Raw genomic sequence first — 27,696 nt, forward strand, 5'->3', positions numbered from 1 at the left:
TTATTCAGTATCTGCTATGAATTATTTAGTATGTACTATGAATCATTCAATAATTACCATTCATTATTCAGTATCTGCTTTGAATTATTGAGTATCTCATGAATTATTCAGTATCTACTATGAATTATTCAGTATCTCATGAATTATTCAGTAAATACTATGAATTATTCATTATCTACTATGAATTGTTCAGTATTTACTATGAATTATTCAGTAACTACAATTAATTATTAGGTATCTCATGAATTATTCAGTAAATACTGTGAATTATTCATTATCTACTATGAATTGTTCAGTATTTACAATGAATTATTCAATATCTGCTATGAATCATTCAGTATCTATTATTAATTATTCAGGATCTGCTATAAATTATTTAATATCTACTGTGAACTATTCAGTAACTACCAAAAAATTTTCAGTATGTACTGTGAATTGTTCCAAATCTACTATGATGTTCTAGGAATTGTTATGATTTTTTCAGAAATTCCAGAGTTTAATCAAATATTGTTTAAAACATTTTAAAACTTTTAGTTAATATGATAATGATAATATAATAATGATCTATCTCTGGTGAACCTGTATACCAGCAGTGTGTATGTCAGAGAGGCAGCGCCGGCCCTTTAAGAGACTGAAGCAGCTGTGATTGGAGTGAGTGCGTTTGCTTAAATTCACAGAGAGCTCCGAGCAGCCGTCCAGTGCAGCATCCAATCACACACGTAGCATCACACACACTTACACACAGCCTGAGGAACCTTCTACACTCAGAGAGAAGTTTAACTCCAGAGCTATGAGTGATATCACAGAAACAACAGCACTGACCCGACCCTTAACATCCTCCAAACGGCACAAGAGCATGAGGAAAAGCAGCAGGAGGATTTACTCACCTTACCAGGACAACACAGGGTGAGTTCAGTACATATTCTTAAATGCAATATTTCTCACATACTTCTCATTACGAGATTTTTTGGATCATACTAGAAGATCAAACTACTAATGAACATTTGAACTTGTTTTAAGTAATTTGATCCTCTTTACTGCCAGATTGTGTACTTGTTTAATGGAATAATGCTTGAAGGATGTAAAATTACCTGCTCATATGGTAAAATCAATTTACTACACAAGATAACTTTACATGAATGCCTGGAAACAGATTGAATAATCTCTCATAACAGTCTCATGATGAGAAATATTACATATTGTGATCATCTGAGCAAAACCTCATATCTCAAATCAGCACCTTTATGGGAGAAGGAAAACATTCTTATAATAGAAGTTCATAGAAAGAGACTTTTTTCCAAGTCATTTTGGACCATTCTATTGACCACAGTTCATGAAATGTTCACATCATGGAAAGGTCAGTTGATGTTTGCAAACTATTTAAAAAATTAATGAATTAATTAAAATTACAAGATACAAAAATACAAGATTTTTTTTCCAGCAATGACAATATGTTGCCTGCTGAAGATGCTTTGCTTTACCACGGTGTCATTATAAGTAGGGCAGGTCTGATGTTAACTTTTATATTTTTATCCGACAAAATCAATCAGGCCTTGTAACGTTAACCGATCTTGACCTCTATAAAATACATCGTTTGTCTGGGGTGCCCAAACTTTTGCATACGGTTATATATGGAGCTTTAGTTTTAGTACTTTCCCTCAAACAGCGCAGGATTGAACCTAATTATCTTAGAAATATACACATACATAGAGGCTTATATGTTATATGTATAGTTCTTTGATGATCTATTAATGCAATGATGTTCAGTACTGCAGCCATAAACCTTCACTATTATACCAACATTACACACAAACAGCGACAATCAATTTCACTGTTAACAACAGGTCTGCCTTTTATTTGACAGCTTAATGCCGTGATAACGTCCGTGGTCATAAATTAATACCATTTTCAGAAATACTTTATTGCCGAATAAAAATAATTTATCAAGGTTGATGTGAATGTGTTATTATCGATTAGAAAGCATTTACATTTGAATAAAAGACTGTAAAGGTTATAAGAAGAAAAGCAATTTATTTCACTCTTACTTTACTTGGGTAAAAATCCTTTATTGCCAGACCTTCCGATGATGAGGATAAGGACGAAGAGCGAGTGGACAGTAACGACCCAGAAGAGTTGTTCCAGAACATTCAGGTGCAGAAGGAGCTCATCGCCAACATCCGAACGCGACCGTGGCCAATGCGGCGCAAACTCAAAGTCTTAAAGTGAGTCTCTATAGAGGGTAAATATGTCTAATTTTTTGGGAAATACTCAAATTATTTTTTTTGCATGCATGTTTAGCATTGCAAATGAAATCTAAGCATGTTAGATAATCAAGTACGGAGGATTAATTAAGTAAAATCTGTGTTCTAACACGTCTATCTGTTGAATATGGATCAAAATGGCCTTTGTAGTGAAACTCACAGTATGTAGACAATAACAGATGTTGTCTAACTCAGCTGTTCACATATTTGTAAGTATAATTCAATTTGATTCTATCATTAAGCTTAAATTAGCAATTGCATATGATTGTTATAATCACTATTACACAATATTAATATGTTGAAATTAGGCTTAATTCAATTCTTCATTGCAGCATTTATTTAATAAGGGAACTCGCAGATGCTTTTAAGTGGTGCTTAATGCTAACTGAGGGGAAAGTACTGATGCATGGAAAATAACAATTAATATTCTGCATGGAAGAGCACCAGCCGTATTTCTGACACGGCACCTGAAGAAGAAGCTCCTCCATCTGAGTCATTATTTCATTAACTCATCTGTCGCTTTTTCTGGTTTACTGAGGTCACATCCTGACTGTAATGTGTATTCCTACATTTAGGTGACTGATTGAGGTTACCCACAGGGCAGGGACACGAAACATCACACAGAAAGCCCCCTCACAGATACAGAGATATGAAACAAGCAGTGCTGGATGCTAAAAGATGCAAACCTTCACTTTCAGCTACACTGTTAACTCTATAGCATATAAGCTGTTACAGGTTGTCTTACATTACAAGTGCATTCATTCATTCATTCATTCATTCATTCATTCATTCATGTTTTTACTTATTTTGTTTTTCTCTGTTGTATTTCCGACTTTAACTCTGTAGTTCTGTTCTTAATTCAAATGTAAGTTCATGTAATGAGATTTTATTCCAAGTAATTTTGGATCATTTCTTTTGCTCCATTCATTCATGTTGTCATTGCTAAACAGTGTGAAATAGAGCGCTCATTCTATTAAAGGGAAACTCCACCTATTTCTGCATAATTGAGTGTTTGAGAACAGAGTGATTCAGAGTAGTTTGGTGTGAAATGGTTCAGATTTCCTTACAGTGGTGGTGATAGGAACCAGGGGTCACCATGACTACAACACAAATATAGACATTATATTTACTATTAAAGTCACCAGTGAACCTACACATGTCTTCTGAGTTTTATATGAAATGTTGATGATGGAAAATCTGAAAAAATATGTTTTCTTTGGGAAACAAAAATATATATTTTAGGCCAAAATCTTATCTATTATCATAAAATAATGTCTCAGGCTTTGGGCATTCATTTTCATGTTAAAACTTTCTGTGAGGGAGCTTTTAGAGGTGGACGTCTGTTCCTATCACCACCACTGTGAACAATTTCGACTTAAAGTTTCTCTAGAACGGAGAATATCACACCAAACCATTCTGAATGATTCTGTTTACATTTTATCTATCTGCAGAAATTCCCCTTTAATTCCCCTTTATCTGGCTACAGTTAGGGTAAAGCTGACAATATAATTCAAAGCAAAACATATTTTTGGCCAAAGTAACGCAATGTTTACAGTTTGTTCAATATAGTAAGTGCTGCTTGCTGAACATTAGAGCTACTAATCAGAGCATCGTTTGTTCTGAGACCACCTCTGACTGCAATTGGTCCACTTGGTGTCACATGGTTGCCTGCATCACTGCATGGAGCCTTCTGTGGTGCTGAGACGCACGTAGAAGCTGCAATTACTCAGAACGTAGGCTGCATTTCTAGGCTGTATACGAAGGATCCTTCACTTTGGAACGGTCTTCTATGCCATAGCAGCCAAGAAATGCAGCCTAGGCTTTGGAATGCAGCTAGAGTCTTATTTAGTGTATTTACATCAGAATTTGTTCAGCCGTCGTATGATTTCGCTTAGTTCTTTGAGCATTTAAAGTATACTGCCAACTTTAGAGTACAACATTAAAGCATTTACTACTGATAGCTAGCTATAAACAATTTATGTCCAAAAGTTTGTAGACACCTGCATTTCTTCTGAAATCAAGGGTATTAATAATGAGTTTGTCCCTGCTTTGCTGCATTCCAGTTCTGGGGGTTTTTCTACCCCTCTTGCCCACGCTCACCATTGAACATGGCTCATGTGCGGCTGCTCCAGGGTATCCAATTCTATTGGTCAGTGCTTTTCTATGGAGATTATACAAGCTGTATCAGCAATAGGTGAACTTAAAGCGGCTCAACTCATTACAAGGACTGTCTGGATATTTTTGGACATATAGTGTATGACAGATAAAATGTAGTACTTACATGTTTATGCAAGAGCATTTTCATAAAAATGGACAAAATTAATTTAATTTCATATATTTTATGTTTTATCTTGCACTAACAGTTGTAACTTGACCACAGATTGCTTTTAGTTTTTTCCAGTATTGTTAAATGCTCCTATCAGTGTGTGCACCATTTTGTTTCATCTCAAGGTCTGATGTGATATTTAGACCTGGCAATAATGCACAAAGATGCTGACCAGCCGGCTAGCGCTGCAACTTTTCCCCCGAAGGTGACAAGTTTATTGCCGTCCCTAAGCAGAGCGTAGATGCTGTGGTTTTGTGTGTGTTACTGAGCTTTGGCCACTCATACCCAGGCTTTAAGTAATCCACCATGCTGTAAATATATCTAAACAAGCCATTCCCACTCGAGCCCTTAATATTCGTTTGCCTTTCCCATTTTTCCCCTCATCGAATTCTCACAGTCCAGATAATGCCATGCTGTAGTGCAGTAATGTGTTTATTGTCTGTTTCTGGAGAGAGCCAGAATGGGATTTTTACAGGTTTTTAGTTCGTAAACCTCCACTGAGGGGAAACCCAGCTAAAAGCATGCTGCATATCCCGAAGGAACGCCGACGGTACTGATGTGGCCTGTAAGGCAGTAAAGCTCAGTATTAATGGCTTCATCAGAGCCTACCACGGCAATAAATCCCTGCTAGCATCACAGGGAATAATGTGTTATGGCCCAGACTGCTGATCCTGACTATCTGCATGTTTGTGTGTGTGTGGACCAGGTTTATGCCACATTGTGGGAATCAAAACCTCTTCACACACTCATGTTGTGGGGGACTTTTCTTCCTTCTGGGGACCTCAAGCTGGTCCCCACAACAGAACTCATAACATTTCAAAGTGAGTGTAAAGCTAAGTTTAGGGTTAGGGATACACTAGTAGTAGTTTTGGCTAAGGTTTGGGTAAGTCTTCAGAAAATGAATGGCTTTATAATGGCTACACAATTCACAGAAACAAGATAAACGGATAACCTTACAAAAAACGTCCAGATGTTTTTACAAAAGCTTAATTTTTACAGCAGCTAAATGTTTAATAAAAAAAAAAACCATCTGTTTAGGTTTTGAGGTTAAGATTTGGATTACACACACACACACACACACGTGTGTGTGTAGGGGTGTGTGTGTGTGTATATTGAATCTCCATTTTTGTCATTTTTTGTTTTTTGTTCTTAATTTTTGCAGAATTTGAAACGTATCAATCACTGATATGCATGTATATTGGTCATTTCTACAGCATATAAGCAATTAAATATATAAATAAACATAGCATATTATGTTGTGTTTATGTTTCAGGCAGGCCAGAGAGATTGTGTTAAAGTATGAAGGCAGACTGACCAGGACTCGAGGCTACCAGGCTGCGGGGGCAGATGTATGTTTATCACCACTAACTTTTATCCTTCTCTCAGACTCAGTTCAGCTGTAAGTTTGGTTTTCCCTGAACTGCACTCAGCATCCATTTTATCAGAAACCCCTCTCTTGTAGCTCTGTCTTGCTAGTGTACAGTTAGAGACTGTAGCTCATCTGTTGATCCCCACTAAATTGTACTGGACACTGGCTGTCCAGGACTGGAGTTGTGTAACACTGCTCTAGTGCTAAATCACTGGTCAGTTTCCAACCACAGAGCTGCTTTGTGTCTGGATGTTTTTAGGTGGTGGTCCACTCTCAACCTAGCAGTGAAACTGATGTGTGTAAAAATCCTAGCAATGGTACGATGTCAGGTACACACATACCAGCACCACACACTACCATGTCAGTATCACTGCTGTGCTGAGAATGGACCACCATCCCAAAAATATCTAGACAGCAGTGGTCCTGTGGTCAGAAACTGACAAATGATGAATGCTGTAGAGAGGAATGATAAAAAGTGCAGTAAAGGATGGACTAAAATCTGTAATTATACACCTACATATAGTAGGTATAAGGTCGGTGTTTCTAATAAAGTGGCCAGTAAGTGGAAAAACAAGGTGGGTGTTTCTAATAAAATGGCCAGTAAGGGGAAGAACAAGGTAGGTGTTCCTAATGAGATGGCCAGATAGTCAAGTCAACTTTACTTTTAAAACACATTTTAAAGACTGAAAAGGTGACTGTTTCTATTAAAGTTGATGTTTTAGTGCGTCTTTCTCCTCTTCTATTTGTTATTAAACAGCTGGGTTAAGGTCCTGCACCTTTTCATGACACTCTCTCTCTCTCTCTCTCCCTCTCTCTCACTCTCTTTCCTGCTCTATCTTTCTCTTGCTCTGACGCTCCGACGCTGTGCTCAGATTTATAGTCTGGTGTTATGGCCTGTTTTAATTAAAATGTTCCAGTGGCATTCGGCAAGGCTACCCAAGCACCATTAAAATTAATTGACTTTTTAGTAAGTGGACCCAATGATGAATTATTAATTATGGTGATAGCTTCATGGTATATTGAAATCAGAAATAATGCACATTTGTTTTGAGAATGTGTGTTTTTTTTTTTGGTTGTCTTATCTCTGAGATTGAGGCACATCTGGTAAACACATCATGACATCCATTATAGAATGGTGTGTGTGTGTGTGTGTGTGTGTGTGTGTGTGTGTGATGAATTTTTACCTGATGGCTTTATCATAAAGGCAGCGTACTGGAGACAATTACCCATATTAAAAAGATTTATTAAAGGGGAACGTCTGCATGTTTCGATCACGCAGATGTAAACAAAGTTATTCAGACTGTTTTGATATGAAATAGATCTTCTTAGAATTTCTTTACAGTGGTGGTGATAGGAACCAGGGGTCATCATGTCTACAATGCAAATATAGACATTTTATTTACATGTGAACCTCCACGTGTCTTCTGAGTATTTATATACAACATTGATGATGGTAAAATAATGTTACAAAAAAAACATGTTTTGGAAACACGGCAGTATGTGAGACCCTCCAATGCCATTAAAATGTGCTTATTAAGCCTTAAAAAATATGTACTTGGTAACTAACTGGATGATTATTACTACATTATTAGGGTGAATTGCTAACGGTCTTAAATCTGTCTTGATACGTCTTAATAAAAGCAATTAAAAAGCAAGTTAGTCACCAGCTATTGCCTTGATAAGGTTTAATAAGGGCATAATAATGGGCTCATAACATGTTGTGCAAAAGATTATAATGCATAATTCACAAATGCTTAATTTAGTCTGGTTATTGTTTAATAAGTAGTAATAAGTAAGCAGCAGACAGTTTATTACCAGCTGGTTGAATACAAGTGTTACATTATAATGTCACTCTGTACTGAAAATGTTATCTTAGCTTTGTTCAGGTACTATTTGGCTCTAAAACACCCTGCATTTACCTCATCACCATCAAACAATGTCTCAGGTATCAGGCAGTGTATTCATAACCATTTCATGTAATAACTTTCTGTGGGGGAGCTTTTAGAGGTGGACGTCTGGTTCCTATCACCACCAATGTGAACAATTCTGACTCAGTTAGAGTTGAGCATTTCACACCAAACCACTCTGAAAGACTTAACACACTCACATCTTAATCATTTAATTACACAGAAATTTTGAAAACTTAATAAAATCCCTGTTTAAATCTTGGGTGCTTTGTTGCATTCGCAGCTGCTGAAGAAGATTTCAAGAGTTCTATACAATATACTGGTGTTATTCATCCCCTGGGAAGTGAGGATTAAAAAGATTGAAAGTAAGAACATTTTTACTGTACATTTTATTAATGTATTGCCTTATTGTGCCAAAAGAAAGCACGGCAAACTTAAATGAGCCATAGAATGCACTTATTCAGTATTTTAAGTTGTTCTTTGATGTCTACATAGAGGATATGTGACTTTGGTTTGGGTGAAAAACGAATGACGCAAGCTGTTTTCCCTTTTTTTCGGCACTCATGAAAAATATGATGAGCTTTGCTCTGATTGGCTGGTTTACAGCGAGGCACCATGATGGCTCACACAGAAGTAAAATGTCGAAATAGACACAGGCAGGAGAATAAAATGAACCTCTGTGTAAATACGCTACGTCGTCATGCTACTAAGTTAGCTATGCTAGTCACTTGGACCTTGCTAGTAGCTAACGTTTTTTATACTAGCTACTTGTTTTCAATCTTTACAACAACACAAAGTAAATTAAAGTTGTTAATTCATAATTAAGCTTTCAGTTCATGGTGATCTGCTTCAACCATCAACAAGTGGATAAAGTCACACAGCATGGCTGCTTACGTTGGGGTTGTGATGCTAGTAAAGGTGGAACTGGCCCTTTCGTCGCTTCAGTCTCTTCAGGGTCAAACACTGAGCGATGCTGCTCGATATTGTCCAAGATTTGAGAAACTAGAGTGAAACATGCAAACTAGCAATTATGAATTAAAGCTGTCCGGGATCCTCTTAAAGATGTGGGAGCTGAAGTTGGCTTCCTGTTCGCCAACTTGTTTTGCTGATTTTCTATTCCACCTTAAATGGTGCCAGAGTTATGTTCTTGCACCTGTACAAGCTGTAGTATTTAAGGTGGAACGGAATATTTGATTAAGAAGCTGGTGAATAGGAAGCCGACTTCAGCCTCATTTAAAGATGAACATCTCTTCACAGCCTGGAACAGTACATTTCTGAGTCTGTCGTTATCATTGCTGCTGCTGCTCTTTTGCATTGTTTTGTTCTTCGCAACACCTACTGGGCTAGAACATGGGCTGCTGTATGTAAATTCTGGGGGCGTAAATATTAATGAGTCAAGACTGTTGCATAACAGTTTCGGATTTTGGAATTGGCCTATTTTATCGCCCTCTTTTGTGTATGTGGGATTTGTGTTTGAAGAAGGAGGCAACAGTGTTTGGGGTTCAGGTTCATATCAGTTCCATGTACTGAACTCTATTCAACTATGCCAATGTAAATACAGTTTTCCATTCTATGGCACCTTTAATTAAAGTATCCAAACTCTATTCATAAATGTGCTCCTTCATAGCTACTGTTGTGAGATTTGGAAGGTTTTATGGAATACTGGTAAAAATTCCATTCAGCCTAATAAAAAACTGTAGTGCACAAACTCATTGCCTTTTAAAACCTCTTTTGCCAAAATTTCAGTAAATGAGTAAAATGCCGTTGGCAAATCCCTAGGAGTACCTTCAGCCATGCTACAGAAGCTAGAAATGTAAGCTAATGCCAGCAGCCTCTTTCTGCAGCCCCCTAGTGGCCATTCCACTTTTTTAATGAATATAAACTAACATTTTTACCTGTAACTGTTATCAGATAAACTAGGACAGTTTGAAATGTTGTGACTCTGTGTTGAGCTGCTAGTGAGCAATGAGGGGTGAGAAGGAAGGGGTGAAAAACAATTGACTCAGCAAACAAACAGCATTTACAAAAGCACTCAAAAAACACTTATAGACATTTACATCACTTACAGAGATGAAAATCATAGAGAATTGTAATGAAATGCATTCCATTTTTTAAGATTTTTTAAAAAAATGTCTAGTTCAATGTCTAGTTGTGTAATAACAAAAAAAAATAAAATATAATAAAAACTACATAATAATATAATAAAAAATAACTGCATTCAGTCTATTTCAAAACTGTGACCTTTCACACACAAATAAATCAAATAATAACAGCAGCTTGCTGTTTTTGCAGGTCACTTTGGATCCGGTGTGGCCTCCTACTTTATTTTCCTGCGATGGCTTTTCGGCATTAATATTGTCCTCACCATAATGACCGGAGCATTCATCGTTCTGCCTGAGGTTTGTAACTCATCAACTTCATAACATACCTCAAAAGTAGTCGATCAGCCAAGAGGTCGCTCAGAAGTTTACTTTTTAAGTTTTGGCATTGTAGCTATGAGGCTAATGTAAAAAAACAAGTAGCGAAGTAACAAAAGTATGGACAAAATTCAGCCTTCATTGCAGCCACTGCTACTGATTTTAGCCATGTAAGGTACTTTAGTTCATTTTTATAGGTAACACTATGCCATTCAGTGTCAAAAACTTGTGGGAACGAGATCCTAATGTGTGGCCATGACTTAGTAAGCCATGGGAATGAGATAATTAAGTTGTGACCACAACTAAGTAAGGTGTGGGAATGAGATCATGCCTTATTAAATGATCAAGGCTTATTTATGTCATTCCCATGCCTTACTAAGTTGTGGCCATGCCTTAGGATCTTGTTCCTATGGCCACGACTTGGTTACCTCATTCCCACACCTTACTTTTATTTATACAGGATGTCACCAGCAGGGCTCCACAGACAAGTGACAAAAAGTGAACCTAAACATTGTGCAGGCTGCTGCACTGCATCCTACGTTGATCAGTGTAGGACTGTTTGGAGGAATTACTTTGTATTTGCTCCATCATTATAAGGAAGAAACACATTAGATATATCTATAGATTAAAAATCAGTGGAATTCCCTTTTAACAACTTATTACATGTGATGATGCTAATTTATGTGGTCTGAATATTCTTCTTTTGCTGAACTGCTGCAACACATCATGTTTCAGTCCTCAGTTTATCGTACTATAGCAGTGTTGCCTGTGGTTTCTTACAGTAGATGAGCTTCTGTCCTTTTATTCTTTTGGGAGAAAAATTTACAACATCAATACATAACAGCGGTTTTAAAACATGTTATATTTGCCTTTAAACTCCACCATCAAAACTTGGCTTTGTGTACAGAGCTGTTAATGTGACCCCACATCGCTCTGTGTCGTGTTTTGTCAGAAAAAACAGGCTAGATTTATTTCTCTCCCTGACACAGGGACACAAAGCAATTTCCCTGCGCAGGTATCAGCTGTTCTCCTCTATCACTCATCTTCCCTCTGTCCCTCTATTCACCCACCCTCCCTTCCTTTATCCTCTCTCACTCCTCCAGCTGCTGGCCGGCGCTCCATTTGGCACCACACGCAGTAAGACCATCCCTAAAGACCAGATCTCCTCTGCTCAGGACCTGGACACCATTTGGTCACTCGGGGCAAGACTATTACACCTTTCACTGTTTTATTACTATTCAAAAGTTTGAACATGTCATATTAAGTTGGCCTGAAAATGGCAATTTGCTGTTCTTCATTTTGTTATTATTATTTTAAGATCAAAAATTTGCACGCTGCTCCTCCTACAGCTTTCGAGCTACTACCACATAACTTTGCAGGATCAAAGAGTCACTACCTGAATAGATTGCTTGTGCTTTTTAACTGATTCGACTTATAGCATTCGTACATTGTTTGTTCAGACATAATTTTTAATGCTTATATAATGATTCAGAATTTATAATGCATGTATAACATCTCTACCTCTTATTTCACCACAGTTAGTATACAGCTTGTAGCCAAATATTTTTGGTCACTCCTCTTGTGTCACCATCATACAAGAATGCAACACCTTAGTAACCACCTGGGATACCACAGCATTGGCCTAGCAACACATTATCAACCACCTGGGATATGATTGCAATAGCCTAGCGACACCTTACCTTACCAACAACTTAGGAACCACCTGGGCTATCATATAAACAGCTTAGCAACACTTTAGCTACCAGTTGTGACACCATTGCAATGGCCTAGCAACACCTTAGGAACCACCTGGGATAGCATAGAAACTGCCTAGCAACACTTTAGCAACCAGCTGTGACACCATAGCAATGTCCTATCAAGACCTTAGCAACCATTTAGAATATCATAGAAACGGCCTAGCAACACCTTAGCAAACAGCTCTGAAACCGTAGCAATGGCCTCCACTTTAGCAATCAACTAACAACAAAAACAACACCTACAACAAGCTGGAATATCATAGCACCATTACAACAACTACCATGAATTTCTGTATAAACCCAATTAAGTTATTAACGTTACTTAAGTTATTAACTTAAGTTAATCAATCAGCAGTGTTCTGTAACCACTTTAACCTTTAAAGCATTGTTAACTGGCTTAACTCATAGTTCGTTCACAACCCTTCCTTTTGTAGTTACTGCAATTTTATTTATTGATATCTGTCTCACTGTAGATTGAAATACTATGACCTAGATAACAAAAGGTATTTTTAGATGTTTTATTCAATATTTTCCATATTTTTTAATATAAATAACATGCTGGAATTATCTATTTATTGCAATCTGCACACAGATTAGTTTTATATTATTGAAAACAGTAACTTTCAAAGGGCCCAAATCATACATTTTTCTTGGCTTTTACTTTGTTCTCTGAGGTCCACTTGTCCACTTGTCATTTGTGTGTGTTAATGTACCAAAATTGCTCAACTTTCATTTTTTCATGACCACTTTCCCACCTTTCTTTATCCTTTAAAATTAAACAGGCTGGTTTTGTTACTGTGCCTTTAAGCCTGATATATGAAAGTGTACTCTGTTCTGATTGGCTGCCTTATTCAATTAGAAATCCAGGCTGAAACACTCCTTATAATTTCAGCATGAATGGGTGGGGCTAAACTGCTGTAGGCGGAATAGGTGGATATACATAAATGTGACATCACAAGAACAATGCATTTAAAACAGGCTGTTTTTGCAGCTCAGTTTTATTATACACACTGTAGAAATGGGGTAAATGAAACCTTAATACTGTTTCCATACTACTTCACACACTTATATTTCCAAAATAAGCTTGGATTTTTCTTGATATGGGCCTTTTAATGATAACAAGTACTTTGTAAGCTTATATTTTTTGATGAGTTTATATTTTCCTTTTTAATTTAGCTTGTTAGCTTGTTACATTTTGTGAATGTATGAAACTGTGTAAGTACAGTACTTACACTGATTCGTTTTTTTATGTGTTCTCAGGGCTACCTGCAGTACTCCGTGCTTTTCTACGGTTACTATGGTAACGTGCGCAAAATCGGCAGCGCCGGCTATCGTCTGCCCCTGGCCTATTTTCTGGTTGGAATGGCTGTTTTTGCCTACAGTTTCATCACTCTGTTAAGAAAGTAATCATTAATCGAGATTAGTTAAATAATACTAATAGGCATGAATTGTTTTAAACCTGCCTTACATACCTATTGAACTTCTTACATGGTCTTACATTTTTTCTATATATATATATTTTTTTTTTCCTTTTATAAATTTGTGTGATTTTACCAAAAACAGTCATAATTCTTTTTTACACTGGCAATTTATAATCTCTTTTTATTTATCCCCTGTAATTAAACAGGCTAGGCTTTGTTACTGTGCCTTTAAGACAGATATATGCAAATGATCTCTGTTCTGATTGGCTGCCCTGTGTACTGTGTACTATGTATGGAACAAATTGTACAGGTAGCAAGTTATGACTTATGGTATCTTCCACTCCAACAACTGTGCTACAGATCGTCTGCAGTAACAACACTCCGTATTACGTCACTGTGAAGGGACAGGGCTAAGCAGCTGCATACTGAATGGGCAGAGCATACAGTTGTATGGAAAAAATTGAAAGAGTGAAAAAGTTAACACTAATCTTCTACAGGGATTTTTTTTTTTCAAAATTAAATTCTTAGAAAATCAGCACAACATGTAATTTGACCAGGGGTACTCAAACTTTTGCATATGACTTTCTGTAAATGTATTCATGGTTCTAATGTCACAACAATGTGAGATTGAAAACAGCTCATTTTTGCAGCTTAGTTTCCATATATGGACTAAATGGGTATGGAGAGTAAATGATATGTTTTCATATGGAATTTTTAACAAGGAAATGTAGTATTTCCACAATATGAACCTTTTTAATCAACATTCTGGTATTTGAAACTTATCAGCATATGTGTTAGATTAACAATTCATGCAATTTTTCTGTTCTTCCCAGAATGGCAAAAAACTCGCAGCTGAGTTTAGCCAGTGCATCTGATGAGAACTACACCTTCTGCTGGAGGATCTTCTGTGCCTGGGACTACCTGATCGGCAACCCTGAGGCGGCCGAGAGCAAAGGAGCGGCCATCGTTAATAACATCAGGGTGAGTGTGTCTCTTAACACACAGCACACACGCATGGCCTCTCTGTGTTCATCTCTCAATGATCCAATTCATTATGGCATTATAAAACGCATGAGTTTAATGTGCTGTAGTATCAGTGATGATTTCCCCAAGGAGAGTTCACCATCCTGGCCTATTACTGATCACAGCATGAGACCACTGAGCCAAAGGGGTCCTGCATGTGTGGGTTTTTTGTGCATGTTTAGAACAATTTGTAGTAAAACCAAAGGAAATCAAGGCAAACCTACTTTGTATAGTGCTTTTTACAAGAGCTGCTTGTTTCATAATACTGAATAATGATGTATGAGATTAACAATACTAAAAGAGAAATGTTTAATTTATTTTATTTACTTTATGATTATTTAACATATAAGGGTTAATTTCCCATCAAAACACATAATCACAAACACATTCAGCGAAGTTGAGGTCTGAACTTTTGGCCTGTTAATTTATAAATCAATTTTCTCCCCTTTGCCTAAAACTGACAAGACTGATGGCAGTGTATCTTGTTTTGAAGGAGGCCATTGTGGAAGAGCAGGAGAAGAAGAAGGACACCAGCCTGTAGGTGCTTTTTGCCACTTCATCATAAGATATGATAAAATGCAAAATTTTTCTGAACATAATGTATGTTGTTATTAATAATAATCAACATAAAGTATTCCGCCAAGAAATGTAGCTCCTTCAGCGTATGGTATCATTGCCAAGCGACCATGGACCACTGAATGAGGGGAACATTCGGTAGCCCATCACTGTATGTTGTGGTCATTTCATGAATTTTTCTACTTTTTATTGTATAACAATGAACATATGGCAACACATCACTGTTTAATGCAAAAAACATTCACTTTATAAGTACTTTTGGTCACCAAATTGCCACTGCTCCCTACATAATGCACTATGTAGAAATAATAATACTGGATCCTGCAGCCCAACAGTGCAAAATACAGCTAAGAAATAGTCATTTGGGACTCAGACACATCCACACTCGATAAATGATGCACTATTTGGCTGTAGAGGCTAGAATTTCTGACTGAACTCTGACTGAAACATGGACATTTGAAGTGTGTAATCCATTCAAGTGACATTTTTTAGACTTTTATACTGCCGTCTTACAGTAAATCATACCGTAAGTAATTTAATTCAAGCCTGTAATATTAATGATGGAGATGTTCAGGCTGTTAGCTATCTTTTAGCCTGTTAGCTAGCTGAGCAGCCTAGTTTTAGTTAAGAACATAAGTTGCCCCTCAGTTTAAACAAAAACAGGTTCATACTTCATCAGTATACTTGGTGGTCCATGCGAGCAGCATGAGAGTCAAAGATTATTCTATTACGGTGTGATGGCGCAGTAATACACAATTCACTTGTTGTGAGGTGGTTGTAGGTGTGTGTATATCACAGATTTGACAACAGCTTCAAATGCAGCTGAGCCAATCAGATTTTAGGACCAGAACTATCCACTTTATAATATGGAGTTTGTCCTCTTTCGCTGCAGTAACTCCTCTGGGAAGGCTGTACACTAGATGTTGGAACATTGCTGTGAGGATCTGATTGAGTATTAGTGAGGTCAGGAACTGATGTTGGATGGTCAGTTCTGGATCACTCCAACTCATCCCAAAGGTATTGGATGGAGCTCCATCACTCCAGAGAATGCAGTTCCACTGCTCCACAGCCCATTGCTGGGGGCTTTATACCCCTCTAGCCCACTCTTGGCTTTGGGCATGGTAACATTAGGCTCTTGTGTAGCTCCTTCAGAGTGCTGCGTTCTACTGTTGAGCGCTTTTCTATGCAGAGATGGTCAGCAATGGTTGACTTCTAATTCATTCATTAGAAAGGCTGTCTGGATCCTTTGGGACCGAAAGTGTAAAGAAATAGGTAATGATGGAGAAATGGAGAAGGCAGTGAGTGCAGTGTTTCTCTTTGATGAGCACGACTTTATGCTTCCACAGGCATTTCTGAGTGGGCATATCCACAACATATTAATTCACTTTAATGTGTAAGCAGCTCTGATGGTGATTCAGTCATTGCTGCAGTAGAAGGCCATTTGTGTGAAATATGGTGGGATGTTTTGCTGTTGTGCTGCGATTGCAGTGGATGTGCACGCTCAAGTAAATCAGAGCGCTCAGCCTGAGCCCTAACGCCAGGAACAACACCATCGCACTCATTCACTCACTGATACAATCACCTCCACTCCTGGAAGGCAAACAATGGCTTCAATTTGGTCACCCTAACACCTCTGAGAAAGCTGGGACACAGGTGGAACAATCACAGTCAGCAAAACACAAGCAAGGCAGAGAAATTCTGTTGAAGTCATCATACTGACACTGTTAAAAATAAATAAAAATCTGTAAAGAATAGTAAAAAGTCACACACAAAACCTGTAAATTAATGGTAAAAGTGTTTTCAGTCTTTTAAATTCTGAAAAATTCTGACTTTTACTGTAATTAAACTCTTTCACTAGTTCAACTAGTTATTCTGACACAGTATTTTACCACCATAATAACAATAATAACAGCCATTAAATAAACACAAATATCTGTGAAATAAAGATGATCATTTGTTTTTGTAAATTAACATTCTATTTCTCTAAATTAACAACAGTCGTGTTAAAATACAGTATTTATTTATATGCATTTGACCATTTTTTTAAATGCATATTGGCCATTTAATTTTACAGTACTTACTTTTTTATGCTGTAAAATACTTTTATGCTGTTAATCCCCTTTATTTGCCTCCTTTATTTTTAAGAGTATTAGAAGATGAGAACTAATATCACAATGACGTTAAAATTATCCTAATGATGGTTTGTGAGATTATACATCATCTAACATCCTGATTTTTGTGCTAAAGCATATTTTGGAAATCCATGCATGATTTGTTGAAAACACTTCTGTAAATAGAGCATACAACGCCGTTAGACAGTGCCGGTTACTGCATAGGGACAGTAATAGCCGTTAGATCATGGATGAAAACATTAAAAACATAAAATAATATGCTATAATGAAGTAATCAGCTGTCCAAGTAAATTCTGCTTTGCCGCATTTATTCATCAAATAGTGCCTTTTAACAGTCTAGATAAACTTTCACACTGTTCTCATGCTGTGCAGTGCTGCTGTTAGCTTCACCTGTTTAACAATAAACTCTATTTCTGCACATATTAAACGTACAAAAATATTTTTGGCAAAGCAAATTAAACGTTATTTTTGCTGGACTAAACTGTACCCTCAACAGAGAACGTTTAGGCTCCCCTCCTGTAGAGAAACCACTTTGTGCTCACTTGGTATCAATTGTTTATGCAGTTAGGTTATATTGGGACCAAGTTTCTCTGTATATTAATGAGGGCTGTATCTCGTCAAGAAGAGCCTAATGAAATAAAATGATCATATTCAGATTACATACATGATATGAATGATTTAACAGATGGCGGCACTGCTGATGTGTAATATTTGTGTATGAATGAGTCTGATCTCCTTGGCTTGTTTTCCACGCAGGGCGGTTCTGATCAGCCTGCGGATCCTGGCCAACATCCTGGTCCTGCTGTCTCTGGCAGGCAGCATCTACATCATCTACTTTGTAGTGGACCGATCCCAGAAGCTGGAGCAGCAGAAAGCAGAGCTAACGCTGTGGGAGAAGAACGAGGTCTGACCTCCCAGACTACAAGCTACTGAACTCTATATATCCTTAAAAAGTATACATATGTCTGTTTATATGCATCATATAGTTATTGTACAAATGCAGCTCATAATAAAATACATGGTCCTGTCATACAGAAAGTAATACGTTGAAATATCTGTGCAGTTGTGCAGTGTTTTGTCTGTAATGTTCTAGCAGCCATCTCATGGAAGGGAGGTAATGAGTGCGGGGGTGGGGGGTTCTGGGACCACATCACTGGTCAGATGCGTCAGTGTCCATGGAGTATGAGGTGTTGTGGTGGTTGGAGGGAGGGCCATTGGGTGAGATGAGTTCAAAGCCCTGATGGCTTGGGGGCAGAAACTGTGCTGTAATCTGGTGGTCCTTGATTTTACACTCTTGTATCACCTACCAGATGTTGGGGGTGGGGTTTATCCTTTGTTCTTGTAATTGTATGACGCTACAGAATTATAAAAATTAATTTATCATAAAAAACATCTAGAACATCTATCGTTAATCAAACTACACACAAAGCTGATCCAAACACAAATGCACTGCATCAATGAAATCACAAATTCCCAAATTAATGTAACGTGGCGCAGGAGTTAGTGGAAGTGACGTTTATTGCTCGAAAAGAAAAGATGTGTAACTATCTTTCACCAGGGCAAACTTGTCAAAAACTTCCACCAATCCATGAAGGAATTCAAGTGATAGCATATCAGGAGCAGGCAAGGAAAGCAGAAGAGTATTTTGTAGCTACACTTACAGTTAGCCATGTTTTTCTTTTGAACCTCTCTGGACTGTCCTTTCTAGACTGAATCATGTTGAAATCCTCTGGCTGGTGTGTCCCAAACGTTTGAGATTCATTTCTGCTCTAATGGCAGGGTACCATATTTAACTTTTATTACATTTTTGACTCATTATATTGCCTTGCTATTATGAGTGGCTACCACAACTGATGAGGAACAGTGGCTAGCTGCGCAGCAATGCCCATACCATAAATGATGTTACTAAACTTCTGTATATATGTAAATGCATTATTTTTTATTGGCCGCTCTGAGCATGGTGCCAGGCCCCACAGCTGGTTATTGAAAGCGTGTTGAACATGTGCAGAGTGTTTTTTAACTGCTCACTCGGTTAGATGAGTGCTGACAGGCCGGCCCCACACTCATCAAACGAAAACTGCTAGGAGGAGTAAGTCAGCTACTGGCATTTACACAACTGGTACAGGAAGATATTTGGAATGTATCGGACAGCCCTACCATTGTCTTATGTAATAAATGCACAACAGTGTTAGTTACAAAGAAAAATATATGTATATTAGTTGTTATACTGAATTATTGATCATGTCGTGCAACTTCTAGGCCTCACCGGCCCCTAATGTAGAGACGCCACTGGTCACGTAATTAATTACATCTTTATTCAGTCTACAGTTTTTTTTTTTTTTCCCAAAATCAAGACTGTACACACAACAACAACTTTTCATCAAATTCGAATCAGAATGAAATATTAAGTTAAAAACATTTATAACAAAATTTCTCTGCTGGAGATACTACAAATAATTGTTTAATGATTCAACAAATTAAACACATATAATGAAAAATTGTAGCTTTAGTTACTGTAAAGTCTGAGGGTTAAATATACATTCATTCAAAATCAACTCCGGTGTCTCTTAAACCTATTCTTTTTCACAGTATCTGTAAAAACGGTCGAAATACAAAAACATGTAAAAAAAAATACACAATTCTTTCTTCAATATTGTGTCAGTTGTGCAGGACTGTTTGATATGAAGAAAGCTGCATTTGTCTGTTTTATCTCAGGGGTCTCACCCCTCACCTTTCACCTCTTATTGCTCGCTAGCAGCTCAACAAAGTCACAACATTTCACACACAGAGAGAGTCTTAGTTCATCTGCTAACAGAGTTATGGGGGGAAGCATTTCATTTGATAATATTAACTGAAATCACCTGCACTGATTCCTGTCTGCTGTAGGAATAGACACAGAGAAAGTTGTAGAAAGGACATTACAGAAGATGCTACACTGCATTTGTTTCTAAGTAATGAATTATTACCTTAATGAAAAGGGTCATGTTTTTTTGTGTTGTTCTCTTTATGTTTATATTGTATTAGGTGAGTGTGGTGGTCTCCCTCATTACTATGATTGCTCCGTCTGCCTTTGAGCTAGTGGCTCAGCTGGAGATGTACCACCCCAGGACCAGCCTCCGCTTCCAGCTGGCCAGGTTTGATGCTACATATCTAAAACACTAAGCTCCAGTTTAACCCAATCTGATCTCTTAGTTATTTATTTTTTATTTGAATTCATCAGGGTGCTGGTGTTGTACCTTGGAAACCTCTACAGTCTGATCATTGCCCTGTTGGATAAAGTGAACAGCATGAGCTCTGGTGTAAGTGATTCACCTTTTTGAATTCTTCTCAAGATATGTTATAGAAAAAACCAGCATTACATCACAACAACGAAGAATTTACTTCCCAGGTGAATCGCGCTGGTAGCACTGCACTGGTGCAACAGGATTTTGTACCAATCCTGACACTTTTGGTAATGTATTTACAGAGATAATTTGGGAGACTATTGACCTTGAGTGTTTGTTAGCCACATTAGCATCTAAAGAGGAAAAATGTGGACACCGTCTGGAGTAAAAGGAAAATTGTGAACACTAGATTTTTCAACGTTTCCTTTAAAATGGTAAGCTACAGCAAAACGACAAAGAACACATGCTCATGCTGAAAAGCTAGGTGTCCCAAATATTTTGATAAGCTGAATATCCAGATTGGATAAGATGCTCAGCTACTACATTACATTTACATCCTGTCCTCCTCAGACTCCAGGAAACTGGTCCGACTCCACATCTTATCTGGCCACCATCTCCCAGCCTGCTGAGATCAACCTGTCCACTGTTGTACCTGAGATTACAGAGGGGAGGAACGCTACCCTCACTACCACCATCGCAGACCTCAACCGAACCATAATCACCATCAAGAGAGGTTTATTATCTGGACTGCCAGCGCCAGCACTGACCCCAGTGAACCAGTCCACCTCATATGAGTACAACACCAAAACCCAGCAGGATCAATGCTGGGAGACGTACGTTGGCCAGGTGTGTCTCATACAAACAGTCATTCACTCATGTAGAGCCAAACATGAAATTCATTTCATCTAAACTATTATGTCCAAAAATTAAAAATGAAATTGAAATTCTCATAAAGTTTTCAAATGTAAATGGGTTTTTATATAAAGAATATTTTTTAAAAATATGGTCTACATTTACCCAGAAGGATAAGATGATGTGTAAGTGTGTGTGCGTGTGGGTGTGCGTGTGTGTGTGTGTGTGTGTGTGTGTGGTCTACATTTTCCAATACTGTGTAAATAGTCGCGTATGTACAAAGAAATGTGTGTATTAATACATTTTTAAAATATTTCTGAATAGCCTAATTTTTAATTCCAAAATAAATTAAATTGATTAAAAATTATGAATCACTTCCTAGAGAACTGCAATCAAATTAAATTCCTAAGATTTACACTCTTAGTGTCTTATATGAATCATTCAGAATCTACTCTAAATAATGCAGTATCTACTATGAATCACTCAGTGTCTACTATAATTCATTTAGTATCTGCTATGGATTATTCAGTGTCTACTATGAATCATTCAGTATTCCCTATGAATTATTCAGTATTCACTATGAATCATTCAGTGTCTACTATGGATTATTTACTATCTACTATGGATTATTCAGTATCTAATATGAATAGTTCAGTATCTACTATGAATAATGCAGTGTGTACTGTGAATCATTCAGAATCCACTATGAAGTGTTCAGTATCTACTATGAAGTATTCAGTATCTGCTACGATTCATTCAGTGTCTACTGTGAGACATTCAGTATCCACTATGAATCATTCAGTATCTACTATGAATTAGTCAGTGTCTTCTATGAATTATTCAGTATTCACTATGAATTATTCAGTATTCGCTATAAATTATTTTGTATTCACTATGAATCATTCAGTATTTACTATGAATTAATCAGTTTCTAGTATTATTCAGTACCTATTATGAATTACTTAGGTATCACTATAATCAAATATATATATCAAATTACTACTATTAATTAATAGGTAAGCACTACAAATATGTAATATCTACTATTATCTATTTAATCTTATCTATTATTATCTACTAATATCTAATTATTAAAGTACTACTGAATTATTCAATATTCACATTGAATTATTCAGTAACTACTAAGAGATATTGATTAACTACTGTGAATTATTTAGTAATTACTATAAGTGGTTCTGTAAATACTAAGACTTTTTCAGTATCTACTATGAATTATTCAGCAACTACTGTATATTGTTGAACAAGTAGTGCAAATTTTTCAATAACCATATTAAATGATTCAGTAACTGCTATGAAACAAATGTGTACATTCTGTAGTTATGAGAGTGAAGTTTTGGGATCACGTTCAAATCACTAGGACTCATGCTTAATGCCTGTCCAACTACAATGACTAAAGACAACCAACCAAGACAATATTACTTATTTGATTTTATGTTAAATGAAGGTGTACTATAAGGTCATTGTGTCAAAAAGACACCTTAGAAAAACAAAGAAAGCCAAGTACAATACATATTTGCCAAGCAGCCTTAAAAAAATATGAAAAACAATGCAAACGTTTGGACATTATGAGATGATCTGTATCGGATAAGAGAGATACAGTCTGTACAATAGGGGTACACAGAAGGTGCCCAATTCACTATAAAAGATTCACATTGTTTTACCCACATGTCTACACCATTATACTCCATTAACCAAGCATTTATGCCAGCACTCAAGCTAACAAGCACTTAGCGGCTCCTGCACTAGATCAAGTCTGAGCTAACCAATGTCCTCGCTTTCGCTCAACAGCTATCGTAAATAAGGCATTAACGCTGACAAGAAAAAAAGATGAAAATGTATTGTCCTGCAGTAATTGTTTTTCCCCGATGGCAATGAAGCGGATTTGGATTGAATACACGGATTGAAACATACAGCCAGACAGTTACTTAATGAAACTATCAGTAGGCTAAGACAGCACGTATCAATTCTCTTGGATGAAATCCATACAGCTGATTTAATAGTCTTCCTTCAGGAGCTCTTGGAAGGCTCTTCTGGAGGAGTTGTGTTACAAAGCGAAGGGGGACAGAGCCAAGCTATCTTGAGTAGCTAAATTTGTTTACTGCTTATTTCATTCACAGGAAATGCTAAAGCTTTCAATCATTGACATGATCTTCACTGTGGCAAGTATTTTACTGATCGATTTCATTCGGGGCCTGGTGGTCCGATACCTGAGTGACTGCTGCTGCTGGGATCTGGAAAGCAAGTTTGTAAGTGTGACTCTATTTAGAACTTTTTTTCTGGGACTTTTTTACTGGCACAACTGCATCATATAAAAATGTATGGGTGGCAGTGGGAGCTGGATTAGTTTTACTTGGAGTGATTTTAATCCAGTATGAATCTACAGTGTGTGGAGTTTTTAAAGTCTGACAGTAATAATTGTGGAGTGATTATAATATACATAGCGACTGAGTTCTGTCTTCACTTCTCTTACAGCCTGAATATGGTGAATTCAAGATAGCTGAAAATGTCCTCCATCTAATTTACAACCAGGGAATGATATGGTACGTAACTGTAGTCTTGAATTTGAAAGGAAAATAGCACTTTGACAAAAAATCAAATACACACAATTTCCCCACATGTACTCTGTCAGCCAAAACATGTTTGATGTCTGAAGTTTGCTTCTCTAGTTTTGCCCTGGAGCTACGAGGCTAATGTGACTAACAAGTGTAAACGATTATATGAGTGATTAGAACTAATTTTATTTACACTTTTATCACTGTTTATAGGTAACAGTGTGTCATACAGTGTTAACTACATACTACATAAACTACATAAACAAGTTTATCAGAGATTCATGAACAACTTTACATGGTTTGAGGCGAGTGTATGATGGTTTAGACATGCAGTTTTTACAGTGCTTCATTAGCATTGCTGCATTAGCTCCAGCGCAAAACTAAAGAAGTAAACTTCAGACACCAAACATGACTTCTACATCTTGATCAGCTACATTTGAACTAAGGTGGGAAATTGATTTGTCATTAAACCTAGCATTTGTTACAGCTACCACTAAAGCTATGAAATGTTTCCTATTGTAATGACTCCTATTTCATTTACATCTAAAACTAAATCTATATGAACATATTAGACACCTACTGACTTTCTTGACAGTCTTTAGCAACATAATTCACAGTTCTATCTTTCCTCTCTATATTTCCCTGCTCACTATCCTCTGATTCGCTCCAGTTCATTTGACCCACACTCCTCACAAGGCTACACAGTTCACTCCACTGGCCCTCTTTATAATCTCTTAATTATGATTTGTCTTTGGCTGGGCTTGGTAACAGTGTAAATCTTTTCTTTATGTCCTCTTCCTTTTCCTGAAGGATGGGGGCATTTTTCTCACCCTGCCTGCCTGCCTTCAATGTCCTGAAGCTGATTGGGCTCATGTATCTGAGGAGCTGGGCCGTGCTCACCTGTAATGTGCCACATCAGCAGGTCTTCCGTGCCTCTAGGTCAGTTCCTGCTGATCTTAAGACAGTTTTAGGGATCCACCTAACCCCTTAACAAGCCATAGGACTGCTGGTGTGCACTATGTTTTATTACACACTCCTGTAACCTAAGAATAGCTCCTTTAGTTTGCATTGAAGTACTTGTAGTTACAGAGTAATAAGCCTTAGTATGAAATAAACCTGGAATGCTAAGGGGTTAAAGTGGGCCGGGTTAAAGAGAAAAAATAAAATGTGCACAATTCCCCCCACCTCACCCTAAATGTGGTCAATTTGGTGTCTGAAACTTGTTTCTTTAGTTTTATACTGGAGACATGAGACTAATAGAGCTGACAAATAATAGAAGCATATACCCCACCAATTTATGGAAAATAATGAGTTATCTTGTTATCTTGAAATAACAAGTTAATTATCTTGTTATCTCAAGATAACAAAGTTGTTATCTTGATATCACAAGATATGTAACTTGTTATCTCAAGATAACATTTCAGAAAATTTTAGCAACAGCTCATGGCCTTTCCTGACTTCTGTACCAATTAGCATGGTGCTAACTACATGTCTAAATCATTATATACTTGCCTCAAACCATGTTGAGTTAGTAAATAATGGTATTTCTGTCCATTTTCTGTACATAACAGCAGCCTTTAATGAATGCTTAATAGTTTCTGGGAGCTGAGTTGGTTTCAGTTTGATAGTATCATGCATGTTGTATTGAAGTATTGAGTAGTAAGTAATACTCTTATTTCAAGTTTTAGTGGGTAAAATTCTCGAAGCCAAAGGACAATGATCCAACCAGGTTTTTGTTTTCTCTATCGTAACTATGTAGATACAGCCAAGCGAGCTCCCCCATTGGTTAAGACTTTAGGAGCTGGACTGAAGGCCTTACACATTAGATTAACTACCAACATTATTAGGAGCCAATAATGTTTTGGTTTCTAATGAGTGGGACCAGTTTTGTGTGAAAACATTCTAGGTCTCCTGGAAGTTCAAGATACATTACTAACTGAATTTGAGTCTCAGCATGTTTTGGTTAGTTGTTAGGAATGGAAAACAGCAGCAGCAGGACTCTTTACTAAAAGACTGATACATACAAGTTAACATCTTTTACAAGCATCAGATAAAACAATTGTCATGTCTTCTATAAGATTCAAATGTAGAACACCTATGTAATGTATGGTGAGTAAGGAGACTGCACTGCAAAAGATAGTATCTTGTCAAGTGAAATTATCTTAGTTCTGGTAGATATATTTAATATTCCTTAGTTTGAGATGGTTGTGCAATTATTATAAGATTATTTAGCTTATTTCTAGACATTTTTACCTGTTTTATGTAATTTTATTGAGTAAAATTATCTCACTACAGTGGCAGATAATTGAGCTTGTTTCAAGCACATTTCTTAAAACAAGTAAAATTACCTGCCAATTTAGTGAGATAATTTTACCTTTTGGAATTACTTAAAACAGGTACAAAAAAAGTTTGGAAATAAGGTAAATAATCTTAAAATAAGCTTACAACAATCTCAGCAGGAAAAATACTGGATATATCTACTAGATTTAAGATTTTAATTGACAAGATACTATTTTTTGCAGAGTGGATGCTTGAGAAAACTTTAATAAACAAAACTAGTAGCAACACTGAGTACAAAATGACTACAAGGTTTTAAATAAAGAAACACATTAAGCAAACAAAACGCAGAGCAGACACAAAACTACTACATGTAAAGAAGTGTAGACTAGACCACCATAAGCTGAAACTAAGAGCTTGATATAGGCTGCAAACAATAGGGAACACCTGGGAGAGGGAGGAGACAGGGACTACAAACAGGTAAGAATCCTAATAGGGAAGGCGGGGAAAAGGGCGGAGCAAAGGAAACAAATCAAAAACAAAGCACATGGCCACAACACAGGGAAAGAAACAGGCGCACTCAGGGGGACAATAGGAAAACTGTGACAACTTAAACAATGTTCATGTGCTACAATGTAGTACTAGACATCTCATAAGGGTGCTAGCAGAAATTGGAATGTTCAAGCATTGTTATTTTATTTTTTTTTTTGCTTTTGTGTTTGATTATTTGTTTTATTATTTTTATATTTATATTAGAGATTTAATATTTAATACCCAAACCGAAAGACTGGCTCTAATGTGCCACTGGATAACAGCATCCATAGATCATGTTTGTGTGATGCATATTGTTTGTGTGATGTTTATGTGTAGATATGACTGTGTGGTTGGTGATGCACAGAGAAACTGTTGATGCGATTGTTTTTACTAAGGTTTTATATTAAGCTTGTTTCATTTAATAGTCTATTGAGGGGATCTAAACTTGATGTAGTAATTATTTATTACAATGAGCTCTGTAAAGCTCTGTAGCTAGGCAATTATAGCATTCCTTAATCCATGTAGATATTCATAATAGATTAACTTTAGCACTTTCTTACATGAACATGAAGTTAGCTTCTTATTTGCCAGCTTCTTGTTCGCATTTTCCCATTCCACCTTAAATAGTGCATCAGCCAGCATCTTGTTCCAATTTTCCCGTTCCATTTTAAATGGTGCATCAGCCAGCTTCTTGTTCATATTTTCCCTTTCCACCTTAAATGCAGCAGTTATTTTCTGGTGCCTGAAGCTGCACCATTTAAGGTGGAACAGGAAAGTTTGAACAAAAAGCTGGCGAATACAAAGCCAACTTTATTTTTAAGATGAGAAGTGATTCACACATTGATGAATTTGCTGATGTGTGTGAGATTGTGTTTCTACCAGAGCTCTAAGTTTGTTTTTTTTTAACATCAGGTGCAGACTGAATACTCTTCTGCTGGTCTGGACAGCTAATTAGCACAATCAGTTATTAATGAAATAAGCAGTCCATGAAACCTAGATTAGTCTCTGTCTGAGAATTGTAACAAAACAAATTTGGTGAAAATCGGTTGAATAGTAAGGAAGTTGTGGGCGGTTTAATCCTGAGACTCATCATCTCTCAATACAAGT

General features: G+C 36.9%; 1 protein-coding gene across 1 annotated transcript in view; it reads left to right on the forward strand.

Annotated features, from left to right (window-relative positions):
* Positions 1-734: 734 nt before the first annotated feature.
* Positions 735-27,696, forward strand: part of LOC118819533 (transmembrane channel-like protein 3) — a 35,568-nt gene continuing 8,606 nt past the window's right edge. The window contains exons 1-16 of the mRNA XM_036587376.1: positions 735-906; positions 2,076-2,222; positions 5,861-5,936; positions 8,147-8,228; positions 10,156-10,262; positions 11,384-11,482; positions 13,298-13,440; positions 14,292-14,439; positions 14,975-15,018; positions 17,946-18,093; positions 20,214-20,323; positions 20,410-20,488; positions 20,924-21,199; positions 23,344-23,472; positions 23,699-23,766; positions 24,589-24,717. Coding sequence (XP_036443269.1) covers positions 791-906; positions 2,076-2,222; positions 5,861-5,936; positions 8,147-8,228; positions 10,156-10,262; positions 11,384-11,482; positions 13,298-13,440; positions 14,292-14,439; positions 14,975-15,018; positions 17,946-18,093; positions 20,214-20,323; positions 20,410-20,488; positions 20,924-21,199; positions 23,344-23,472; positions 23,699-23,766; positions 24,589-24,717 — 1,901 coding nt within the window. The 5' untranslated portion in view covers positions 735-790. The remainder of the gene's footprint in view (positions 907-2,075; positions 2,223-5,860; positions 5,937-8,146; positions 8,229-10,155; positions 10,263-11,383; positions 11,483-13,297; positions 13,441-14,291; positions 14,440-14,974; positions 15,019-17,945; positions 18,094-20,213; positions 20,324-20,409; positions 20,489-20,923; positions 21,200-23,343; positions 23,473-23,698; positions 23,767-24,588; positions 24,718-27,696) is intronic.

The sequence above is a fragment of the Colossoma macropomum genome, unplaced genomic scaffold (assembly GCF_904425465.1).
Source record: "Colossoma macropomum unplaced genomic scaffold, Colossoma_macropomum, whole genome shotgun sequence".
Taxonomy (NCBI): domain Eukaryota; kingdom Metazoa; phylum Chordata; class Actinopteri; order Characiformes; family Serrasalmidae; genus Colossoma; species Colossoma macropomum.